Raw genomic sequence first — 27540 nt, 5'->3', positions numbered from 1 at the left:
TAGAAATATATTTTTTAGATTTGTATGATGTTTTTGTTTATGTAGTGACTTGATTAAAATTGAATTTTTCGCTTTATATTACCATGGCCATAGGGCTTTTAGAGTTACAAAAGTTATTACTATTATACAATTTATATTATTCCCGATTTGAAATAGATCTATCAGTATTTAGCTTTTAACATTCGTTTTATCATCTGTGCACTGCGATTGTTTGATATTTTTTCTGATTAGCAACGATGTCTGATTAAATTTATCAGCGTTATTTGATTGTTTTTTTTTTTGTCAAATTCCAGCATCTTATATACTTTATTCTATTCTAGTTATCTCTTCTAATTTACTCTATTATAACAGTATTATAATTTATTCTTTTCTACTTCTAATTTATTTTATAATCTGTTCAAATTCAATAAGTAGTTATTTGTTGCAGTTGCCATCGTATTATTTTTAAGAGTATACTCTTTTTATTACTTTCGTATAATGAGCATTTATTTATTGCAGGTATGTGGTAAATTTTAAGAAAAAAACTTTAATTTTTTTGTTCATAATACTGGTCACATGATTTACGTGCTCTTCTTTATGTTATAGGCCTCAGAACCTAGCTGAGCACCATTGCCTCGTATCTAACATTTTGCACCAGCGTCTATAGTAAATTTTTTTTCTAAGCAGACATTATCTCTACCTACCAATTAGCGTCAAGAGTCCAGGCCAAAATGCTTCCAGATTCTGGAACACAGGCATAGTAACACTTCCTCGAGTCATGGATGCCCAAAAATACCAGTCTTCATGCCTCAAGTATTTATCCACAGCCTTCTTTCCTTCCAAAAACATTTTCATTAGTTCTGGTTTTTGAAGCAAGATAGCGCCTTTCACAAGATATTCATAATAGGAGTCAACAGCCGCACCAATGCCAGCATCAGTAGCCACCCATTGTCCATTCTGAGTATTCAAATGATTACCAAACAGACCGATTGATGATTTATGATGCCATAATGCATTCAAAGCTCTCAATGCAACCTGCAAAAACATTGATCAATATAAGACAAATAGTAAAGGTTAAAATAGGCTAATAAAATTGAATAATTATACAACAAGACTGACACACACCCACCGGCATATTTAACCACCCACTACTATTTCTGACTATTCGAAAGGCTATCAGACAAACAGACTAATGATCCCATATTGCTTTCAAAAGTCTCAATGGCACCTTCAAAAATAACTGATCAAAAATGGAAATCGACTGCCACGCCAAAACTGGCTTAATTAGCCACACACTGCCCATTCTAATTATTCAAATGGTTATTAAACAACCTGATTGACTGCTGATGGCGCCCCATAGCGGTCAAATTTCTCGATGCCACCAACCAAAATAATTGATCAATATTGAAAAATAAAGATAAAAATAATGATAAAGAAAGATGAGAAATGTTGAAGGATAAATAGGAACAAGGGAATTGTCAATGAAGCCAGCGGTTAGAGGGAATCCCAAAGTCATTCAAGTCCTGCTTTAGTTTCAGAAAGTCTTCCGTGGCATACGGCCATTTTATTAACCGTAATGGATCAAGCTGTTCCTTAGCAGCACGAAGGGGAAAGCTCCAACTGTGGCTGGACCAGTGGCAAAACGTCATCGAATAGTTTTATAGTCCACATTTGTTAATAAGAAGTACAGGTGAACCGCAACTTTTTTGTCAAGTGGTTTTACTACTCTCAACCAATGTCCCGAACTTGCACTTTTGTAACTTTTGATACTACTCAGCAGGTGAATTTATCTCTTGTACAACAAAAAAAGAAAAAATGACAAATTCCTATTAGGGTTTTGTTCCCTTTATTACGTTATTCCGCGAATTACCAAGCTATGGAAAAAAATTTAAATTGACTTAGAATGACGGCTCTTTTGAATATATTTCAGCAGCCCATTTAAAAGACACATTTGCAGTTTTTAGTTTTTCTTTGTTTTCTGGTTGAACAAAAGAGCAGAGTACAGTACAGAGTGCTACACAAGTTTGCAAAATCAATTTTGTTTCAGAACGGCTCGAATATGACTCACGCATTTGATGATGATTCCACAATTCAAATTGTCAAAGCAATCTAGGAATACCAGTAAAATACTTTTGCTAAAACAAAAAATGATATGGATTTCATTAAGTTGTATCAACTTCTCGGTTTACTTAAAAATAAATAAATAAAAAATTTCTAAATTTTAAAAAAATAAGATCTTTTAAAACTCCTCCTCGGCGTCTTTTACTAAATGAGCAGTCAAGAAGCGAATCATTTATCTCCATAAGACAAACAAGAGAAAAGTATAAAATATTATCTCAACCTTGACGCCAATAAAAGTACCAAGAACCTCTTTGGAGGTTCCGAGTTCTGAGCCTGCTTATAACTTTAGACTGCATCTAAGCTAATGACATTCTGAAAACTCTCTAAGTTGAGCATAATTTATCAGAGCAAGCATACAAGGGACCCTTAGCATTAAAATGAGCGTTTTATTTAAATGTTTCAACCATCTGGTGGAAATACTGTCAAGATCTTTGGTGTTAGGTTAGGATCACAAAGTATGAAATTAGTTCAGAGCATTTTAGTAGGGACTAAGTCAAACTCAATTGAGGGAAAATATTTAGAATATAGTGACAGAAATGTTTCTTATGATTTAATATTTCATTTTTAGCGAATTTCAGGATGAATGAACGAAACGTAAGTAATATATTTTACATATACAAGTATGAGTCATATATATAAATATTTCAGTCACTTATCACTCATCAGTGCTTTGATTTCTTTTAAACGGTTCCCTACAGGTTCAAACAGTCTTCAAGTCAGAAGTTAACTTTTAATGAAACATTATACACTTATTGGCTACTGTTCGTCCTGGCAATTCAATTTTAGTGCAAAGGATGAATGTTGCTATTAAATTTACTCAATGTTTTTCAGCTTACAGATGGCTACAGATGCGTTTTGTTACCTATTAAAGATTATACCCAAAAAAGTGAAACCCGAGTAAGTTGACTTGCAGCCCCTTTGACCCTGAGATGCCCTTTCGATGTCAAATATAATCGCGCTTAATTATCTCAAATACTAGATTTATAACTTTCCTTAGCATTTTATGAAAAGTTTTAGAGATTAGAACTTTTCTATTCAAAAAGCAGGGAATTTGGGAAAATCCGGGCTTTCTTTTCCTACCAAAGACATTCAGCCTTTCACCAATGCTCGTTCAATACATAACTTCAATGTGAATCCCGGTTTTTTAGATAATTATGTACAAATTCAAAAACATCATCAAAAAGAAAAAAAATTACTGTCCTCTGCATTTTTGTTTTATTTTGTCTTTTCTTTAATTTTGTGACATATTTTTGTAACTCAACAAACAATATTATTCCTTAATTCAAGAAAGACTAATAGCCAAAGATTTTTAAAATCTGATTTTAAAACCATATTAAGCCAGGAACTTGCATCAAATATACTGTTTCCGAAAGATGAACGTATGTTATTCAAAACCTGATTGGTTCTCTTGTTTGGAGTTTTAAGCCATTAAAAAGAATGAAAAAATTTTCGAGTCAAGTAAGCTCTCTATTTTTCTCTGCTATTACAATCTTCACTTGAAGTTGATGATTCTTTCAGTTTGAAGAAACAGGCAGAATGTGTAGAAAATATACAAAATAAGGGAGCGAGAGGTTTTAAAAATCTTGGCATTAGAAGGGAGCCAATCCTGTAGGAGGTTCAACCTTTTATCTAAGGGTTGATTCAAACATTAAAGAAACTGACAAAATCCTAGATAACTTCCGCGACAAACCAATTTTTTTTTTAATAATTAGATATAGAACAAAAGACAACTCACAACTTTTGCTTGCATTTGGTGCTGTTTTACAATATCGAAGTTTACATAATTAATTATTTACATTATTGAAGAAGTTTACATTATCAATGAAATTCATATTATTAATGAAGCTTACATTAATAATATAAGTTTACACATTATTCCCTCTTTACAAACAAAACATGAAAACACAATAACTTGAGCAAGGTTGCCAATATTAGTAGATTCATCATCTTGCACTGCAAACTGGGAATATAAAGTTACACCATTACGCTTTTTATATCTCCTTATACATCCATTATCCTGCCTTGAATGGTATCATCTAGTATCCGTGAAAATTACTTATTTTAGTGGGGACGGGGATACCAAATACAAATTTTGCAGTGTTAGGAGGAATTATCTGTCTCTTCTAGCTTATATCTTTGAGTGTACACAGATTGGATTTAATCGACTTGGCTTCTGAACAGCTTAAATGTCATGACTAAATTTCACTAAGGATTCAATAGCCCTGATAGACAACGAAAAAAGCCAAGAATTAAAAAATAAATCAAAATGAAAAAGCTAACATATTTTCGGCTTCCATTAAGTTAGATCGGCTTCTCGGTTTCATCAATTAGTCAATTTATAAACTTCAAAACAGTATAAAGAGAGACAGACTAGAGCATATTCCCCACCAAGACTCCATGGCCAGGATTTGTTTTCTGAACAACAGATATACAAATCTTTTGAAATCTTCGGTCCTTGGTTAATGTTGAAAGAGATTTAAATTGGAAATAACAGATAACAGAATGAAATAATGGAATACCCTTTTAATCTTGAAATATAAGGGGTATTTTTTAAGTAAGGTCCGTTTGTAGATAACTAAACAATGAAAGATTATTTCAAAAAAGTAAATTCATTTTCAGAAAGTACGTACTTTACTCTATTTTATTTGACGGCATAGTCACCATGTTTGTTTGAACACTTGTCATACCTCTCAACTAATTACAAAGTGACCTTTTTATGAAAACTTGCGCCAGCTCCGATAACCAAGAATTCCCTGCCGTTTTTGGTCATCATCATCATTGTAACGGTTGCCACTGAGGTGTTGCTTGAGGTGAAGGAACAGATGGTTCTTGGTGCAAGATCAGGACTGTAGAGTCGGTGGTCTAAAACTTCCCTGCCAAAGCTGTCCAGAAAATTGCGGGTTTGACCTGCAGTGTCAGGTCTTGCATTGTCATGATGAAGGACAATTCCCTTTGCAGCATCCCAAGGTGTTTGTTTTTTTGTCGCTCTGCGGAGCTTTCTGAGGCTTCTGCATTGATAGTCGCTTCTCGTTGCACGAAGTTGACCAACAAAACATCAAGTCTGTTCCAGAACACCAACGCCATGATTTTGCGGTAGGAGAGAGTCAGTTTAGCCTTCAACTATGCTGGGGAGTGTGTAAATTTCCATTCCGTTTTCTGTTGCCTCGATTTGGACCTGATATGCGAAACCCATGTTTTGTCTCTTGTTCAACCGGTTACCACCACAGTGGCAACCGTTATAATGATGACTACGACGTAAAAACGGCAGTGAACTCTTGATTATTGGAACAGGCGGCAAGTTTTTATGAAGAGGATAATTGTTTTAAAAAACTTGACAACTATTCCGAAAAATACAGTAAAGTATGTACTTTCTGAAAATAAATTTACTTTTTTAAAATAATATTTCATTGTGTACTCATGCTCAAAGGGGCCTTACTTAAAAAACACCCCTCGTAGCTTCAAATACCAAACCTAACAGACAAAACAATCAGAATAACAGATAAACAGACCTTTTCAAATATTGGATCCCCCGTTAATCTTGAAAGAGCTCCAAACTCGACGATAAACGTTCCAACACCAGCAGTACAAGTGATTGTCGTCTCGCCATGTGGAACACCGTTTCTAAGGTTTACTGTTCCATACGGCATGCCAGTATTGGTATCAAAAGCGGGAAGTAGCCTCCTTGCAGCATCTTCTGCAAGCCGAAGTAAAGGCCCATTGCAAGGCCATCCAGGTTCTAAGTCCATGCCTGATCTAAAACAATATAGTGTAAGGCGTATAACCTGATTAAAGATGGATTATTACTACTAGGAAAGTCTTTTTGTTAAGCAGCATATAATAGCCATTTAATTATTGAAAAAAAAACAACTAAAACATGCTATATAAGGTGTGGAATTCAAAAGTTTGCTTGACCAAAATTCGAAAATACACGGAAAATGCCAAAAAAAAAAATAAACAATAAAGCTGACATAATAAACGGTAGGAATGGAAATAGCCACAACCTGCTCCCTCACCACCCAAGATGATAAAATAAATGTGTTCGGGATCCTTAAAAGGCTAAAAGGTAACAACAAAGCAATTCTTAAATGACCACATATAGTTCACTCATCAAACTATTTAAGGGCCAAATTTTGCATTTTGATATTTTTTAATGTTTTATTTTTCAAAAAAGATAACTCAAATATTTAATAAATTTTGACCAAGAGTATAGCTTTTATAGTGCACATGTTTAGTTTCTTCGTCACTGATGTCCTATAAAGCCTAATTTCTGTTTAACCACACTTTCCGCTTCTAATGACACTTCCTCTGCTATACCATGTTTCTATAGGCTGTAGAGCCTCAGGGAGATGGAGGCAGCACTTTCTAGCCCGTGGCAAAGGGCCACGAAACAATCAAAGCATTTCTCAGCTTTTACCAAAAATTAGGAAAATTAGAATTCTCAAGGGGTATTTCAAGTATTTCATCCTAGTTGATACCAGGGCTAAGCAATAAATGCAATTCTGCTCTTGAAGAGCCTTGTCAGATAGACCTTTATGGCTTATCTGACAAAAAAAAAGAGAAGGAATAAAATTACCATTAAAAGCACTGCGCAGATACTTCTTCAATTACTCTCATTTTAGTGAACATAGATACATAAAAAATACAAAAAAATAGAAATATTTGGAACCGAAAATATACATGTTTCTTTTTTCGCGCATCAGAAAATAATTTTAATCACTATAAGTTTTTTGGAGAAGTTCTATTATAATCAAGACTGTCATTTTTCCATTGAGAGATGCCTTCCCTCCTGGAATGTTCACTCCAGCTGAATGTTGCAGTCCCAATGAGCAGTGTTGTCACGGGTACTATGAAAGTACTTTTTCAATAAAGTAGTTCTTTTTGAATACCTTTGGTGACAGAAGTAATTTATTAGCACTTTTTCTCAAATATTTTGTCACTTACCAATTAATAATAATAATAATTACCAATTAATAATAGAACTTTTCCAAAAGTAATTTTTGGAAAAGTTCTATTATATTCAAGCCTGTCATTTTTCCATTGGGAGATGCCTTCCTCCTGGAATGTTCCCTCCAGCTGAATGTTGCAGTCCCAATGAGCAGTGTTGCCATGGGTAGTATGAAAGTACTTTTTCATTAAAGTAGTTCTTTTTTAATACCTTTGGTGACAGAAATAATTTATTAACACTTTTTCTCAAACATTTTGTAACTTACCAATTAATAATCTTTTTATTTGTATTATTTTTCTTTTTCATTTTTATAGTTTATTTCAAAAATTTAATAGGTATTAGTTATTTCATTATTTATTTATTATATTAGTATTTAGTTCATTGTTAATTAACTATTTATATTCCTACATTTTATTTTAAAAATTAATTAGCGTTGGAAAAAGACTTTTCATTTCACTAATTAGCAAGCATAATAATAATAATAAATAATAGTAATTTTAATAAATAATAATATTTCAAATCCAGAACCTAAGAAAATTTTTCTATTCAACAAAAATTCTATGAAGAGAGTCTTCTTAAAAAAAGAAACAGCTCCTCCAATTCTTTTTATTTTTATAATATTACATCAGCCATTCCATTCATTCCCAAAATCCCTAGCTATAATGAGAATTGACAAAAAAATTCATAGCTACAATTTTTTTTTCAGTGAAAAAGTAATGTATTTTCAACACGCAATATAAAGTTGCTATTAAAAAAAACAACTTTAAACTAATAGAAAGATGGTTAAAGGCATTACTGCAGCCGTCTATCCAGTAAGGACAGAAATACATATGGCATTTCAAACAATGTCCGTTATAATACAATCACACTGATATATACTCTGCCAGCCTAACTTTCCATTTTCATTTAGAACTTTGTAGACAAAGCAGAAAGCAAGCCAATCAATAAAACGCAAGAAAAGTGGCTCCAATGGAAAAACCTATATCTCATCGTTTAATTTCCTTTCCACTTTGTCCGTAAAAAGTCAACTAAAAACGTGAGTTAAAGCAATAATCACGGCACATTTAGTTCCTTAATAATTTTAGGAAGAAAAGTCAAAACTGTTCAACAAGACTTGTAATACTTTTAATATAGCATAAAAGTCCTATTTTGTTGTCACTACCAAGTCACTCTGTTGGGGAAAAAAGTACTTAAAATTATAAAATTACTAAACAGTACAATCTTCTTCTTGTTTCTGCAGCAGGACCAGACATCCAAAATTCAGCTGTCACTTGGGAATCTGTTAAACGACAAGCTTTCCAGACTCACGTGCAGTACACTACTGGCATCTATTAACCAATTGAAGAAAATGTGCACAAATAGCATAATGCAGGTTTTCCAAATTAATTCCAGCATTTATTCTATCTACCTTAGACAATACCTATAGCACACCAATTTCATAAATAATGTTAGGAATCAAAGTAGTTTACATACTTGTGAGCTAGGAGATGAGCACTCAAAAGACCCCCGATGATTCTAATATTGGTTTCAAAGACTGATACATTGATGTTGCTGTCAAAGTTCTTGCGATTATCCACCAGCAGTTGAACCACCTTTGTATATTCTGTTACATTTCCTAGTACTAGCAGTGTGTCCAAAGCATCTATTAATGTTAATGAATAGCTAAAAAAGTGTTAATGAATCAAAATTCAAGGTTAAGAACAGAGAACAATAATTTTAGCATTCAGAATGAACAAAAAATTAAATCAATTTTCCCAACACGAGCACCAAAATCACTTGTTGAGTTAGAGACAAGGTTTACCTATCAAGCACAGACTTTCCAAACAAATAATGTTACAGGTTCTGATAACTTTAAGGGGAGGGGGAACAATTTCCATCTAAGAGTCCCCTGCATAACTAATAATACAGTATGGGTGAATACACGTCATTCTATTACAAATCTTACTACTACTGCAATTTCCTCACAACACCAAACTACCAAATACTCTCAAGCCGCAGGATTTCTTTTCAGTGATAAGTAAGGTTTTTAATTATAAAGAGAGATCTTAAAAATTTATGATATTACCCATTTTGCAAAAAAAAAACTAATGTCATCTAGGATTATCCTCCATAAACAGTTATTTGAATCGGATACGATCAGGCTCACACATACACTACGAGACCCCCCTCCCAATATGAGAGCCTAATCTGAATTTCAAAAAGTGAATGCTTGATTTATATTAAGCTATTCGAATAAGAAATTATATTTTTTAATTTGTTTGCCATGCAAAAAAGTTGAATACAGGAATAAAATTTTACCAGACTGCATTGTGTGCATTCAAAATTAAAGGCCGAGACAAGGCCAGCATTTTCTTCCAGTTTTTAGGGGTGTGTATGTACAAAAAGATATTCTGGCTTTTCACAGGAAAAGGGAGCAGTTTCTTAGCAAATATTTTAGATTAGTAAAAAATGACTGCTCAAAGAATAAAATCGTTAGAAAAGCGATCAGTCGCCATATTAAACGAGATTGGATTAGCTAAGGTGTGTATAGCAAGTATACCCTAAAATTCAATAATTAAAAACTTAGTCTTATTGAGTCAAACTTAAATATAAATATACCGCCATAAAAACACTAAAAAAACATAAAATATGTTCACATTAAATGAATGAATTTTTAACAAGAAAACACCACGTCTCTCCAGCCCTTGAGTTGTATGAAAACTAGCCTACCTGCCCCAAGTATCTGCTCCTTTGCATGAAACAGGTTTCAGTTCGTCCAGAGGATAAGCGTATTTCATATACCCATCATAAGCATGATAAAACATTTTCTTTACGTCATCTCTGAAACGAAGAATACAGTTAGGTAATTACTAAAAATACCATGCTTGTGGAAGTTTAGCTTTGTCAATTTACACAGTACATTAAATTATATTTTCAAGGTCCACTGTCCACCTTTTGATGTTTGTACATGAAGATTTATATTCCATTGTTGCACTTGTTCGCAATAGTCTTCTTTTTGTAAAACTGCTGAAGTTTATTTTATCTCTTTTATATTATTTTAAGAATTGTTTGTTTTACAAAGAAATGAACTGAATTTAAAAGAAGAAAGCTCTGCCTACATTGCCTCAATAATACCTGGAAAAAAGACGTTAATATAATTTTGTTAGTTTGTAATCAGCGTCATCAGCTGGTCTCTAACATAATTTCTAAACATTTCTAAACGTGCATACAGAAAGATTTAACAGCTTTGAAAACCACAGGAAAAATTACAAGCTTTTAGTTGCTTTTATTTCGGGAAAACGGAATGAGACCATCAGAAGCCCACTCTCAAGCTTCATCTACCGAAAACCACAAAAATACAAAGAAAAACCATACAACAGCATATTATTTGACGCTTACATGATATACCCCTTACCTAATATTACTCTAATATGTTTCTCTGACGCTCAATCCTAATGAAATATACCAAAATAAGATAAAAATTAGAAACAAATACTTTGGACACATATTTGGGCTGTATATTTGCACATTAGAGGGGAAGGGGATAATGTATAGCAGGTTTGCGAGCCTAATGTGTTAGGTACAATTATTCTGTATGTTATGTAGCAAGAATTGTTTTTTACCTTCACACTATTTAAATACTCTCACATATGATAGAAGACAAAATAAAGAGCAATTGTAACAAATGAAGATATAAAGCCTGCAGTCTTAACAGTCTTCCCTACACCATCAGCAACTTCACAAATTACTTTTCTAAAATTATTCCATCCATTTTCCACATTGTCAAATTTTAAACTCTTAAGTTTAGCATTCAACTGTTCCTGCAAAATTTCTTTCAAATTTTCACCCTGGAGTCTACCAACATCACAACTTTCTGGGAGGTAGTTATCCTTCGGAAATTTCAGCTTTAAATTAACCTTAGACACTACTTGACGGTGATCTTTACTTTTAACATCAATAACACCACTTCTATATATATACCCTAGTACCTTGTACTGATCCTGCTAGCCTTTGGTTCATAATAACATAATCAATGAGGTTTGCCGTCTTATCATTATGTGAATACCATGTCAACCTATGGGCCATTTTATGACCAAACACTGTTGGTTATAACTAAGTTTTTATACCTACAAAATTACAAAAGTCTGTAGCCATTACTGTTTTCTTTTCCTACACCAAATTTACCTAGGCTGGGATATCATCTATCCCTATTTCTACCAACCTGGGCATTAAAATCTCCTAGCAAAAATACCGTATTTCTACCTGATACCTGTAACTGTAAGTAAAATTCATCTGAGTCACTAGTATCTCCATCAGTTGGTTCAACAGGGGCATATACTACTATAACTGATATCCTGAACTTTTTAGTCATCAAATGAGCAATTAGTATTCAATTATTAATATTTTACCATCCTAAACATGACTTGGCAGCTTCCTCATTCATCATGAGCCCTACTCCCTGCTTAAGTACCCCATCCTTCCTGCCTTAGTAAACAAATTCTATGTCACCTAATTTCATGCTTCCTACCCCTAGGATATGAGTTTCTGAAACTCCTAATAAATCCAGTTCAAATGGTCTGAATTCATCAGTCAAAATGTTGATACAATAGTCAATTTTTAACATCATAACATTCCAAGGTCAAATTTTTATGTTCTTTAAATCATTGAAATTATTTTGGCCTCGGGAAAAGCAATGATTCTGGATACCAGTGCAGGACAGGGACCAACATATCTTCTCAAGTCTACACTGAAGTACTTTAGCTGGCTTAGAACTGGACAGCAAGAAGTCCCTGGGACCTCCAGTAAGTTGGAGGCTTTGCGCAATCCTGGGCCCATTTTGGTCACAACAAAGTTTTTGGTACTTAGTGATGCTCTTCTATCAACAAGAGTTGAAATCCTGCATGGACAGTCCAAAGCCTATTAACTCCAACTCATTATATATTCATGCTTAAAAATATTATGAAGAAAGAATATCCAACAATCAGAATCCCATGCAAATACTGTGTTGTTTACTATGCTATAATTTCCTCAAGAGCCACCATTCCTCAAGTGGGAAAAGTGGACTGCAAGTTCCCCAGTCTTGCAGGTACCCCAAAGGGTCCAGGGAGCCCTTTGTAGAGGCTGTTGTCCATAGATCTGGATCTTATACCCTGCTGCAGTTATCCTCCCATAGAAGATCCTCTCATGATGATGTTCTACATTACCATGCAATTTGACCCATTACTAGGAGAACGTTTGTAACTCATGGGACATGTGGACATGCCAGTGGGCCCTGTTGACAGTGCTGTCACTTACTTGAAGTACTTTTACTTGAAGTACTATTTAAGTAAAATTTTCCATTACTTGTACTTGTACTTAACTAAAAACTCTAGGGTGTACTTATTACTTGATACTTAAGTAAGATTACGAAATACTTATTACTTAAGATACTTTTAATGTACTTGTTTTTCAAATACTTTACCTTTGACACGAAAATTTTGTGTGTGTGTGCTTTGATGTTTACAAGAAAACATCACCTTTAGATTTAGATCAAACTCGAGATAGGTTTTGTGTGTCTGTGCTTTGGCAATGTACAAGAAAACATCACCCTTTAGATTTAGAGTAAACTCAGATACAGCTCCATGCCCTATTTTTGGATATGAAATAAGGTATTAGTTTTTGACGAAAACAAAATTATAGTATGATTAACACTTGGTTTAATTTTTTTTCTAAAGTTATATAACAAAGAAAATTGAAATTATTTCACAGTTCACTGGTCGACAGTGAGCTAAAATCCCTTGTTTTGTGTTAAATGTTGCATACTGTAGTCCATGTGGGCTTATATTTCTGACATTAGTGTTTAAGTTTTGTCATCTCGTCAACTAAACCAGATTTCTACCATTTCATCATCTTCAGAACCATATTATTGGTAAAACTACTGAAGCTATGAATCTTTGCCCATCTAAATGTTATCTGCAATAAACAAGAATAGGGAATTCTAGCTGGATCCAATGCAGTGGTATTTTGTCAAATTCGTTCCAGCAAATTCAGGTATTCAGACGAATCTCATTTCAGATTTGTCACTCCATTCATAAGTTATAGGTTAATTCGTTAGGTTAATCGGTTAGGTTAACTTATTAGGTTAATAAGTTATATTCGTTCCAGTAAATTCAGGTATTCAGACGAATCTGACTTCAGATTTGTCACTCCATTCATAAGTTATAAGCCCTACTAAATTAAAGGAAAACTCAACTTTCTTAAGACTTAAAACCCTCTCCCCCTCGCCCTATTTGAGATAGGGTTTTTGATACCAGAACTTGGTATGAGCCTTGAGCTTAGGCATCTTTGGTCTAGTTATCATCCACTCCCCCTTGTTAAATTTGAGCTAGGGTCCTTATCTCAAAACTTGATATGCGTCATGGTCTTAGGCCTCTTTGATTCAATTTTCATTCAGATCCATCACTCAAGTCGCAAGTTACTCTGAATTAAACAAAAAACTGTTTTAGCAGGTAAAGCCCTCTCCCCCTGTTTTATTTGAGCTAGGGTCTTCATCTTTCAACTTTATGTGTGTCATGATCCTTGGCACCAAATCTGGCCAATAAAATTTTTATCCAAATCCAACCAGCGTTTCTCCCCCTATACGTGATTACACAGACGGACGGACAGACAGACAGACGGACGGACGGATTTTGCAGCTTCTTAGGTAGCCATATTGGCTAATTGGATCCAAAAAAGGAAAACAATGGCATATCGTCATCCAGGTATCATCATCTATTTGGATAGTGGAAAATATCCATCAAGATAGGTTTTTGAGATCTGTCTGTCTGTCCGCCCGTCTGTGCAATCGAGTATAGCGGGAGAACCGCCAGTCAGATTTGTATTGAAATTGAACTATTTGGATTAAAATTGAGCATAATTAGGGCAATGGGGCTTTAAGTGTTAAAAAAGAATTCGAGTTTTTCATTTAATTCACTGTAACTTGCATATGGAGATGAAAATTGAATAAAGATGCCTAAGAGTATGATATGCATTGAGTTCTGGGATGGAGACCCAAGCTTAATTAAAAGTTGAGTTTTTCATTTAATTCAGTGTAGCTTGCGAGAGATTGATGGATCTCAGTGAAGATTGAACCAAAGGTGCCTAAGACCGTGACAGGCATCAAGTTTTGAGATGAAAACCCTAGCTCGGATAGAACGAGGGGGGAGTGGGTTCTAAGTGCTGAAAAAAGTCAAGCTTTTGGTTTAATTTAGTATAACTTGCGAATGGAGCAACGGATCCAAATGAAAACTAGACCAAAGATGACTCGGATCAGGGCTCATAAAGAGCTCTGACATCACAAGCCCTGTCTAAAATAGGGCGAGGGGTAGGGGGTTTCAAGTTTTGAAGAAGTCGAGTTTTCCTTCAGTTTAGTAGGGCCTATAAGTACTTCCACCCATGGCTTGCCCAAAGCCTGGAAATAACCCTTTTCCAAAATAAGTCATACTGAAGCCAACCTTCAACCTAATATTCTGTCCTGAAAAATTACTTTGTATGACACTTGGTATTTACCAAGTGACATATAGTGATCGCAAATTCTGTAGGTCTGTCGGTCTGTCAGTCCTGGTCTTGCTAGTTTAGGCACTTCCAGATAAGCTAGGACGATGAAATTTGGCAGGCGTATCAGGGACCAAATCAGATTAAACTTAAAATAGTTGTTTCCCCGATTTGAACATCTGGGGGGGGGGGGGAGGGAGGACGGTTAATTTGAAAAATTAGATCGGATCTTAAATACAAATTTTTATTTGGAAGGATATCATATCTCGAAGCTCTTACTTTAAATTCCGACCGGATCAGGTGACATTGGAGGGGGAAACCTAAAATCTTGGAAAATGCTTAGAGTGGAGGGATCGGGATGAAACTTAGTGGGAAAAATAAGCACAAGTCCTAGAAACGTGATTGACATAAACAAAACGAATTCACTCTCTTTTGGGGAGTTGGGGGAGGGTTTTTAAAACATGAGGTACTTCTAACTTACGAAGGAGTGATCAGATCTTGAATTTCACCGGATGAATTTTCATATTAGAAGGACCTCGTAACTCAGATCTCATGTTTTAAATAACGACCAGATCCGGTGTCATTGGGGGGATTTTTTTTTTTGGGGGGGGGGCGTAAATCTTGAAAAACGCTTAGAGTGGAGGGATCAGGATGAAACTTAGTGGGAAGAATAAGCACAAGTCCTAGATATGTGATTGACATAACCGAAATGGATTCACTATCTTTGGGGGAGTTGAGGGGGTGTTAATTCGGAAAAATTACAAAAATTGAGGTATTTTTAACTTAAGAGCGGGTGACCGGTCGTGAGGTATTTTTGAATTTGATATTAAGAAGGAACTCATGTCTCAGATCTCTTATTTTAAACCCCGACCAGTTCTGGTGACATTGGGGGAGAGTTGGGGGGGAAACCGGAAATCTTGGAAAACGCTTAGAGTGGAGAGATCGGGATGAAACTTGGTGGGTAAAATAAGCAAACGTCTTAGATACGTGATTGACGAAACCGAACTGGATCGACTCTCTTTGGGGTAGTTAGGGGGGTCCAGTGCTTTAGCGAGTTCGGTACTTCTGGACGTGTTAGGACAATAAAATTGGTAGGCGTGTCAGGGACCTGCACAAATTGACTGGATAAAGTTGATCTCCCCGATTCAACCATCTGAGGGGGGGGGGGCTGAAAGGAGAGGAAAAATTAGGTAATTTTAACTTGCAAGTAACTTGCAACCGCAACGGTTGTGCATGATGGAGCGACCTTTTGCGGTCGCTCCATTCATTGCTGGGACTGCAATTCTGCCATGTTCTTCTTTAGTTAGTTGGCTTGGTCTGTGTTTCGGTCCAACACTTTCCACTACCTTTTCATCTCTAGTGAATCAAGCCGTAAAAAACCTACGCATCGCTTACGGAAAAATATCCCCAAACAAAAGCCGATAGAACCGCAACGGTTTGTGCATGATTTATAACGCTTATTGCGCTTGTTTTTATCAGGCATGGCTCATCTGTATCGTAAGAAAAATCACCATACTCTTCGTGCGGCTTATTTCAGATATTGCAAATTCCTCCTCGGGCTTCCTAGATAGCACCAAAACAGAAAAATAATTGCTCGATTTGGTTTAATAGATATGCCTTCTTGGATTCAGTCTTCCAGTGATGATTTATGTAAAAAGACTATCTACTTTATTCACGTTTATGACCCTCTGCAGCCTTTTTTCAATATTGATACTGGTTAATTAGTCCATATTGTCTTTTGTTAGTTTGAATTTGTTTTCTTGCTGTTTATCGTTTTTGTTTATTTATAATACTCAGTACTTTGTGTTTTTTTATACTTTTACATATAATAAAGTTCGTTCATTCATTCTACAGTTTGACCAGCCGTATGGAATGCGTCCGAATCAGCGGGCTTGCTGCAGGCCCGTGATTTTATAATATATGCTTGTAGGGAGTTTTACTGACATCTGAATTGACTACACAGTATGCGGTTTGCTTGACTCAAAACCAGCCAAAGGATATAGATGTCATATCATTGTAAAGGTGCCGAGGGCGTGACATTACATCAATTGATTTTTGATTATTGAGCTTTAGTTTCTTTTATTAAAAAAGTCTGCAACTGACTCACTTGGATCCTTACTTTTAAATTTGAGTTTTTTTGTTGCTAAGGTTTTTACTTATTGAATCATAGAATGAACTACTTTATTACCTTTTATCTGTTTTAAAGCCAATCCAAAGTTTATTTTTCTATTTTCAATATTTTTTCCACCATTTCGACATGTTTCCAGTTCCAGTTCCAAAAATTGTAGGGAGGTATATGGACTAACAACAAGTCCTTTCACCTCTTTGACTTCTTCTTCAGAAAAACTAGCAACTGGAAGCGCTATTCTCCTCCAGTCTGCGAACAATGGATATATACGATTATGAACAATAATACACTGTTATTGATTATGGGAAGTGCGAGTACCTGAGCTACCTGTCCCCAGCAGTTTAAGGCACTAGGCCGGCCGGTACCAATACGGCTCTTCCTACTCATTCCCGCTCTCTTCTGCACAATCAAAAACTATGGATAAATCGCGTCCCATTAAAAATTGACTTCTTCAAGCTTTAATCCTTATTAAACAATATTTCTCTTCTTTAAGGTATCAATTGCTGCCTTAAATATCTTACGATCAATTTCCCATGGCAGGTTAGAATCCAGGATAGCTGTATAAGTATTTGGAATTTTAGCCAAGGAGCAGAAACGCTTAAGAGCAACAGTCTCCTCACTCTGAGCCTGGCAATCAAATAAAATATGCTGGATTGTTTCCTCTGTTGAAAAGCAGATCCGGCATAAAGGGGAATGATGTAGCTTCCAATTAAATAACAAGCTATTTAGAAGTAGGGCACCTGATTTCAGCCGGTAATATAGCACTGTATTTAATCTTGTATGAAATGGAGATAACATTAATGTACTGTGATTAACTTTGGATCTTTGCCTGATAATATCTCGTGAATTGAGGTCAGAGGAAGGACTAGGAGATAACATGGAAGCCTTTGCTGCTAGAGAATCAGCCATATCATTATATTTTATACCTTTATGACTAGGAACATGTTGAAAATAAACTTCATTTTCCTTGATCTTTAGATTAAGAAGCTGTCTTCTAATATTATATAAATCTTTGTCATTAGCAATTCTATTAATATTTTGGATCAGTAGTAATGCTGATTTAGAGTCGGAGAGACAGAGTATATTTTCAGATTCAATGTTATAATTTATAAGAGCATCCAAGGCCAGGCGGATGGCACATAATTCAGCAGACAAGATAGAAGATCCCAATGGGAGAGGAGAATAAATATTCAAATTCAGGGATGGGATACATGCTCCTGCTCCAGCTCTTTCCCTCTGGACAGATCCATCAGTATATATTTTTCTATAGTTGGGGTAAGCCTTTGAGATGTGTTCAGCCAAAATAGTCTGGATCTCATAATTAGGAATCAAATCTTTACTAATAGAGATAAGTTCTACTTGACAGCTTGGAGGACTCATTTCCCATGGGGGGGACTCAGTAAAGGGATATGCATGAAGCGAATGTTGATTCCAGTTTGGGACCTCCAGTTGAAACTGATTCCATGATGAATGGGCATTGGGACAGGCTGACTTCTCAGCAAAGGTATGTGCATATACAGCATGCTTGGCTCCATAAGCCTGGATTTGCGAGAAATACTTTATCCTTAGACTAGATGCTCTTTCACTTAAGGACACCAATCCCAACAGCGTTCTTAACTTTGACAGAGGAGTATGCTTATGCACACCCAAAGCTATTCGAATAGCAGAATTTTGTAAAGATTCAAGGATTTTGAATGAGGATGGGGGACGAGCTGAAAATATTTGAATCCCATATTCTATATTTGAACGAATATATAATTTGTAAAAATCCAAAATAATCTTTGGGTGACATCCCCACTTACTTCCAGCAAGTCTTTTTAGAATACAAAGTCTCTGAATAATCAGAGATTTCAAAGAATTAATATGTTCATGCCACTGCATTTTAGAATCCATTAATAAACCAAGTAACTTCACTGAATTGCAATATGGGATCTCCCTTGAGAAAATTGTCAGTGGATTAGGAGGATCTAGAGTACCATTAGTAAATATAATGGCTTTAGTTTTACTGATTGATATTGGGAAGCCAAATGCTAAAGAGAATCTCTGGACTAGACTTATATCCTGTTGAATAAGGCTTTGAAGAAGGCTAATATCCCTTCCTGACTTCCAAATGATCAAATCATCTGCATAAAGGCCAAATGATGCATGAGATACTTGAAATTCAGAAACATACAAGTTGAATAGAAGAGGACTCAATATTGCACCTTGAGGAAGTCCTCTCGTAATGGGGCATTGCTCACTTCTAGACTGATTTACTTGAACGTAAAAATATCTATCAGTTAGAAAAGACTTTATAAAACTTATAAAAGGATACGGGAAGTCAAGATTTATTAGGATTTCCAATAATTTATTGTGGACTACATTTCCATAGGCATTCGACCAGTCAAACAGAACAGCCATTGTGACATGTCTTTTTTTGAGGGAGTTACAAGCATCAATTTCTAGCCGGGTAATGTTATCTAAAGAGCTATGTCCTTTTCTGAAACCTGTTTGTTCACTAGGAAAGAGATTGTTGACTTCAGAAAACCACACAATTCTTGATAAGACAAGCCTTTCCAGAACTTTACTAAAGGAAGGTAATACTGATATAGGACGGTAAGACTTGAGATCATTGGATGAATAAGAAGGTTTTAAAGCTGAGAATACCTGAGCAATCTTCCAAGCATCTGGGAACTTTTGACTTGACCAAATAAGATTATAAAGACTTAAGAAGGCTGTATGAAACACCTTTGGGGACTCAAGAGTCCACTTCATACAAATACCATCATAACCTGGGGAAGACTTGATGTTAAGAGAATTAAGTGCTACACAAAATTCATCTTGGGAAAAAGGTTTCATCAGAGTCCCCTTATAAGAACAGGCAAGAGGGAGATTACAAAAAGGAGGTCGGCTGGGATGAAAATCTGAGCAATCGTTTTTAAAAACATTGGTAAACAGATCTGCCTTCTTTTTATCTGATACAATTGGATATCCATTCTGAATGATATCATATCTACGGTCATCATTAGGCTGCTTTCCACTATTTAGTTGGCTAATGAAATTATGGACCTTTGAAATTGGGGTTCTAAAACTGATACTTGAGCTGAAATTCAGCCATGTACTCTGTTTAGCTCTCCTACAAATTAGTTTCACCTTAGCACATGACTGCTTATAAAAGATTGCTGTTGACTGAGATGGGTGCTTTTGAAACATTTTACGAGCCTTTCTTTTTGCCAGAACTGCAACCCTACACTCATCATTCCACCAGTTCTTGGGTCTTTTGGAGCCATTGTAAAAACGTACCCTTGTCATTGGAATTGCCGATTTAGCTGACTCCAGCAGGATTGATCTCAAATTAGACTCAATGGCATTAATATCATAATTAGGAGAAACAAAGGAAAAATCTACTTCATTTAATATCTCACGAAAAAGGGACCAATTACCTTTGGAGTTGATAAATGTAGGGACGTAGGGTTTGGGAGTGTAGCATAAATCTTGAAATGATGTAAGAATTGCACAATGATCAGATTGAAGAGACGACACCTTTACCATCTGAACTAAATCATAATATGAAGAAGGACCTAGAAGCAAATCTATAGTTGAGAAAGAGTTGGAAGAAATATTATACCTGGTCTGAAAGTCAAATGGAGTGAAAATCAAGGTGTCAGGAAAATTAGACAATATGTACTCTATTCCTCTTCCTGCTTTGTTGCTACCTGCTGATTGTTCCCAGAGAGGACTGTGGGCATTAAAATCACCAAAAATAAAGGTATTATTACCTGATAATTCTGTTTCCAAGATACTTTGGATGTCCTTACTCCCACATGGATTATAAAAGGATTTTATGGCAAGATGGTTACCATTAGCTAAGGTAATTAATATGCCTACAACATCTATTTCATCCCTGTAGATAGTTAAGGGTTGAGGGGAGTGTTGGATTGAAACATGAACAAAAATTGCCACACCCCCTCCCTTTCTGTTAGTTGATCTATCCTTCCTATAGCACTTGTACCCAGGCATTTTGATTTTCTTGTACTGATGAAGATTAGTCTCTTGTAGACAAATAATTCCAATTCTCTTATCATTTGCACATTGGATAAGATCAGCAAGTTTATTTGAATTTAAAGAGACGCAATTCCATTGTAAGATCTGCAGCTTAGTTAACATAGGAAGGGTTGAATAGGTGACATGCATGATATTTTGAGAGAATGGATGATAATTCTGTTCCTATTTCATTGAGAATAGAATTGGAAAAGTAGTATTCTGCAATTTCTTTTGTTATACTGGCTTTTTTATCTTTAGCCATATTTGATTGTAATATTAGGTCCACTGATGCAACATATTTAATTAAATTAGTAATATGAAGTCCAACTCTGTCTTGCATAGTTATGGCTTGAGTAGAAATATTAGGAAAAGCTGCCACTCTTTCAGACCAAGATTTAGGCTTAGTTTTAGGATTGTTGAGGGATGGACTAGCTTCAGCCGCCTTGGGATGCTCCTTAGCCAATGGAGGGTAAGAAGTCTCAGTAGGAGGTATGAGTGCCTGATTTGGGTGGTTCTTGTTGACCTGTAGCCAGTCAGGTTTTTGAGTAAGGGCTAAATTCCCTTCTTTGGCCTCATTAACTCTTGGACCTGATGGTACTTTGGACCGCTTGGCCAGTTCCATTGCAGCTATTGGGAAAGGAACATTTTCTTGAAGAGCAATCTTTAAAACTTTAGCTCGTTGAACATATTTAGGACATGAATTGTGATCTGTTGATTGATGTCTACCATCGCAGTTTGTACATTTAGGCACTTCAGTGCATCTACTTTCTGTAGACAAGGAGTGATTACCAAGGCAATTAGGGCACCCTGGCACAGAAGAAGAACAATACTTAGATGAGTGACCAAGCTTAAAACATTTTGAGCATTGAAGAGGTTTTTCTTGGTATATTTTATGAGCTTTTTGCTGACCAAAAAGGAATACTGAGTCAAATTGGGAACTAGCAGGTAAGATAAAGAGAACACTCTTACTACTTCTTGTTCCCTTAGAATCTAGTTTGCCCATACGATGAACATCCAGAACCTCCAGCATTTCCCCCTTATTGTTCATAAGGCCATCTTTCAAGTCGTCATTTGACAGTTCCAATGGTATGTTGTACAGTACTATTTTCTGAGAATTTTTCAGGGTTGGTTTCCACCATTCAGGTGTAACAGGGATATTGCCAATTTTATTTAGGCTAAGGGCTTTGTAGGCTTCATTTCTGTCTAGAAACATAACCATTAGTGAACCATCTCTGTTCACATTCACAGTGAAGCTGCATCTAAAAGTTTTGAAAAGATTCATTCTAATGTTAGTAATATTTTTGATAGAGAAAGATTGATCTTTTACTGTTGGAGTAAAAAGGATAATGGATTTGTCCTTATCTCCACAGCTGGATTTGGGTTTGAGAGTCCCATTATTTCAGGAGGACTCATAGAAGGTTTTTTTTTCGTTTCTGTTTTCTGCCTACTGTCTGAAAATCCTCATTTAGCAGGTTGTCAGTTTCAGAGATTGGTGGCTCAGAGACAGTAATCATGGTTTCATTCAGGCTATCATCATTGGATATTGGAGATACAACAATAGGAATATCAGCTTCTGACAACCAATTAGATGCTTGGCCCCCTTCCCTGAGGGGGCTAGAAGTGTTAGGAAACATTGGGTTCAGGAAAGGGAAATTCCAGAAACTCTAACCACGCAATAGATTTATATGAAAAGGCAAAATAATACTTCTCAAACAAAAGGAGTAGCAAGAGCTTTAGTTCCATTCCCTCAGAAAATAAATGAAATCAATAATATAAATTTTTCGTCAATTGATTTCTTCTTTTCATCTCATTCTTAACACCCATGTTTCAGAATAACCCTGTATTTTTTCAAACGTGCCCGATTTGACTGAACACTAATCGCCAGAAGTTTAACAATATGTGCACTGTATTAATCCTATCATGTGATCTGTCTGATCCAATCAGAAGTTTTTTGACTGCACTTAATTGTTTGATAGTCTTTTTCTTTCAAGCTGTTGTGTTGAAAATTGGTTCAGATTATTTTTTGGACTTCATTGGGTGTCTACCAGCCAAACAAGGGAAAAAAAATATTTTCAATATTTTTTTTTATTATTCCCACATGTTTCAGAATAACCGTGTATTTTTTCAAATGTGCCAGATTTGACTGAACACTAATCACCAGAAGTTCAACTCTATGTACACTGTGTTAATCCTGTCATGTGATATCTCTGATCCAATCAGGAGTTTTTTGACTGCACTTAATTGTTTTGATAGTCTTTTGCTTTCAAGCCATTGTGTTGAAAATTGGTTAAGATTATTTTCTTGGACTACATTGGGTATGTACCAGCCAAACAAGGGAAATGGTTAAAAACGATAAAATGGAAATTCTGGTTCTTGATTAAGATTTTCAAGAGAGGAATGAACAGGGACATTTTATAAGCAAGGGAAGGGGTTAAGAAGCCTTCAAAATGGCTTTAAAAAAGGTAGCATGGGCTTTATATCAGAATATATATATATATATATATATATATATATATATATATATATATATATATATATATATATATATATATATATATATATATATATATATATATATATATATATATATATATATATATATATATATATATATATATATATATATATATATATATATATATATATATATATATATATATATATATATATATATATATATATATATATCTAGATGGTGGGTTCCACCACAACACCTAGTTGGTGGGGGGCGCCCCCCAAGCCTCCCTGCACGCGTAAGTTGTTACGCGCCATATTAGTTATGCGCCATTGTAGTTGTGTCCCTGTGTCCCACCTGTGAATATAGATATAAAACTATAAAACTGAATATAGATGTAAAACTTGCGAATATACAACATTCTTCACTGTCCCATTGTCTGTGCATATAAATAGATTGTCAGGTTTACCAACTCTTGAACATGCAGCATATAATTGTCCATGGGACAAACAATCTGTATTAAGATCTATACCTCATTATTCTAATGGTTGCCCTTGAGCTTTGTTGATGGTGATTGCTAATCAAACATTCCCTGTGTCCCCATCATCATTTATATATCCCCCTTGTGCACCTGGCGTCCCCATTGTAGTTGTGTCCCTGTGTCCTGGTTGCCATTTATATTTCCTGTGTCCTGGTTGTCATTTGTGTCCCGGTGTCCCAGTCTGTAATTTCTCTTTGACTGTCCTGGTCCTCATTTATTTTCCCGCGTCCTGGTTGTCATTTTGTCCTGGTCTGTAATTTCTCTTTGAGTGTTCTGGTCGTCATTTATATTCCCTGTGTCCCAGTCATCATTTATATTCCCTGTGTCCTGGTCATTATTTGTGTCCTGGTGTCCCAGTCTGTAATTTCCCTTTGAGTGTCCTGGTCATCATTTACATTCCCTGTGTCCTGGTCGTCATTTGTGTCCTGGTGTCCCAGTCTGTAATTTTGTCAGTTGACAAACATGACATGAGTCAACAAACAACTACATGACAGCATAATGCTCAATCCTTATAATGACGTCTATCAACAAACATGCATGATGTCAGTCAACACACAAACAACTTATTTTTATATATTTAGATATATAGAATAAATACATTAAGTAATACTTAAGTACAATTTTGGTAAGTACCTGATATTTGATACTTAAGTAAGAATTTGGAAAGTACTTATTATTTGATATTTAAGTAAAAAAGCAATGAGTACTTAATACTTGATACTTAAGTAAAAATTTGGAGTACTTGTTGCAGCACTGCCTGTTGAGTTTACATTAAAGGGGGCTTCTTCCTTATCCACCTTTATTTATGTCCCCAGGAGAGGTTGCAGTTCCTATTATGGACCCCCTTGGTATATGCCTCCAATGGAGGTACTCTACATTTCTGCAGGGCATTCCCCTATCTTTTGTCCTCTACCAAAACCTAGCATGATAATCTAATAATTAACTAACTAATGCCACTAATAAATAACTGCAGTAAATTGCAACTTTACTTTTAATTTAGACTGTAAAGTAAAGGATAAAGATAACACATACAAGGTCTATTATCCTCTGCCAAAACCTAGCATGCAAACTAATCATTAACTAACTAACTCAAAAAATCAATAGTTGCAGTAAATTGCAACTTTCCTTTTAATTTATACTCTAAAATAAAGAAAAAAGATAACACAAAAAAGCTCTATTGTCCTCAAAAGAAAACCTAGCATGTTAACTAACATGAACTAACTAATTCAACTCATGAATAGTTGTAGTAAATTGCAAATTTCCTTTAAATTTAGAGTAAAATAAAGAAAAAGATAAGACACATAATCTCTGTTGTCCTCTGCCAGAACCTAGAATGTTAACTAGCAATTGACTAAATAATGCAAATAGTTAATAGATATGATAAATTACAACTTTCCTTTTAATTTACTCTGTAAAATAAGGAAAAAATATAACACACACAAGCTCTATTGTCTTCTGTCAAAACCTAGCATGTTAACTACTGTATTTTATTGAAACTGCATTTTACTGAAAAGCAACTGTATTTTACTGAAACTGCAAAAACTTCAAAGCTTGGTCAAGACAGACTTTATAGACTATTTTGGTGATTGATAGCATGGAAACAGAGCTCTAATGAAAATTTAGCACCCTTATTAAAGGCATATTAAGCTACCTTAATGAACATTTATTTTCTTTTGAGGACAGTGCCTAAATGGAACTTTTGCTAGCCTATTTTCTATCCAACCTTAGAAATTTCAAAGGCCTAGGCAAAGCATTAAGTAAACAAAATAACCTACCTTAAATTGCTTAACCGCTTCTGAAAATCTCTGTCATTAAGCTGTAAAGAGGGGCACACAGTGAACAAAACCCAAATAGTAAAAATTAAAATGATGCCCTTAGTCCACATGAGCCTAGTTTATATATTGAAATGAAATAGTTTTGTTGATTGAGGAAGCTACTTGAAGGGAAAGCCACTAGATATTATTAACATAGAATGAGAACAAGAATTTTCCCAATTTTAAGATGGAACTAAGAAATCAAGCATTTTACGTTTTTAAATTTTACAGTGTATGAACAGGATTGTTAACAGATATTATTACATCACAAAATCAGCAAAATGTCTATAGATTTTGAAGATGTCAATCAATTTGGTGCTTGCGCAGTTTTTGGCATTATAAGATGAAGTTCATAAATATAAGCATCGTATACTTTTTTTCTCTTAAACAAAAACACTAGATACATAAAAAACCTAAAGCTGTAAATTAGCTGCTTCAATAGAGAACATGCTTTTGTCGTTTGAAATCGGTGATTTTTGTTACACTTTAGGCTTTGATCAGTATGATTAATTGTTTTATCACGTGTAACACAGAGACACCAATAGGGGAAGGGGGTAAAATTCCTCTCTATTAGATTTTCAAAAATGTGTATTTCGGTTTTTTTAAGCAATAATCACTATGGATTACGAAAAGTTCCTTTTTCGTTTATAATTACATTAGAAAAAGTAATTATCAAACACCTTGTGTTTTCCCTAGTCCCCGAAGACGTTCCGAATCGAAATTCGGCGGTGGTGGAGAGAATTTATGTCGGCGGTGGCGCGCCACCGAAAAACTATCGGCGGCGCACCACCTATTTTTCGGCGTTTTCGCAATTTTTAAGGCATTTTTCAGTAACTTTTTTAGTTTTGTTTGGAGTTTTTGATACTGTCTTTATAGAAATTCTTAGCATTTTTCACAATATTTATAAGCCATGAATTCTCTTTCTTTCATCGTTACCTAGTTATATAATATCTTGTCCGAGTGTTTAGGCAGTGCTTATACATAGGCTACTTAGATCTACAATATTCGCCTTACGACATGACTTTGCAAAAACTAGCGGAGGTTTCTAGATCGTGAGATTTACGCTTAACTCAGCAAGCGGTAGACTAAAAAATATGAGTGTAGGACTATTCATAAGATTGAGAGTTTAGAATCCGTGTTCAAATACCAAATACCCTTTAATACTGAATGTATATAATAATAACAAAGAAAAGAAGAAAAAAAGATCCATTGTAGCTGAGGGAAAAAGCTTAAATTATTCTTTTGAAAGCTTTGACTGCATTGTAATTATCACGTATATAAATGAGATTGTTCACGCGATGTGGAGCTAACATCGAACGTTTGGCAGTGACTAATCGCTAAATTCAGCGTAAAATCGCTGAAAACCACCCACAGATGGCACAGACAATAGAACGTCCGTTGTTCCAGGTGTACTCTCTTGGATAAGCTATATAGGACTAAATAAAAATCGGCAACACTTATTCATTGGCAGACCGCCGCCGCCGAACCTCACGGCGGCGCGCTGACGCGCCGACATGTTTTCGGCGGCGGCGAGTTGAGTTATTTTCGGCGGCAGGCCGCCGACTTTCGTCGCGGCTTCGGGGAATAGTTTTCCCAAATTAACGCTTTTGATTTATACTCTCCGATCAGTGAACCTGATCAGTGACTAGCGGCAGTCTAACCAGTAGGTATCCTTTTTCTTTTAGAAATTTTTCGTTGTCCATTTTAAATCCCTTGCAAATTACCAACCATTTTTTGTATTCTAGCTGAGCTCTGAACATTACTGGGGCACCATCTAGGATTCTGATCATTATTTTTGTATTTTTCATTGACAAAACAATAACTCCCTCCCCCTTCCATATTTTGAAAAATATTTTTGGCCAACTCGCTAGCAAAATCTCGTGAATGGCCAATATTGTGCATATCTTTAAATAAAAATTACAGTTTTCAATGGTGCTAATTCATAAAAATATTAAAGACACACAAAGTCTTTTTATATTTAATATTAATGAAGATAAGTAAGTATGTTTAATTTCCCCCAGAAAGTCTCTCCCACCCAAAAAT

The 27540-nt window shown here is 35.2% G+C and overlaps 1 protein-coding gene across 1 annotated transcript in view; it reads right to left on the bottom strand.

Moving 5' to 3' along the window:
* The window catches only part of LOC136032142 (ER degradation-enhancing alpha-mannosidase-like protein 2), a 40159-nt gene extending 14434 nt beyond the window's left edge, over nt 1-25725 (bottom strand). The window contains exons 1-5 of the mRNA XM_065712311.1: nt 25459-25725; nt 9755-9865; nt 8519-8707; nt 5610-5853; nt 684-1014 (exon numbers count right to left, since the gene is read on the bottom strand). Of these exons, the coding sequence (XP_065568383.1) occupies nt 684-1014; nt 5610-5853; nt 8519-8707; nt 9755-9865; nt 25459-25568 (985 nt within the window). The 5' untranslated portion in view covers nt 25569-25725. The remainder of the gene's footprint in view (nt 1-683; nt 1015-5609; nt 5854-8518; nt 8708-9754; nt 9866-25458) is intronic.
* Between the last annotated feature and the right edge of the window lie 1815 nt (nt 25726-27540).

Source organism: Artemia franciscana, chromosome 10 (assembly GCF_032884065.1).
Source record: "Artemia franciscana chromosome 10, ASM3288406v1, whole genome shotgun sequence".
Lineage (NCBI taxonomy): Eukaryota > Metazoa > Arthropoda > Branchiopoda > Anostraca > Artemiidae > Artemia > Artemia franciscana.
This window is presented reverse-complemented; position numbering and strand designations above follow the sequence as displayed.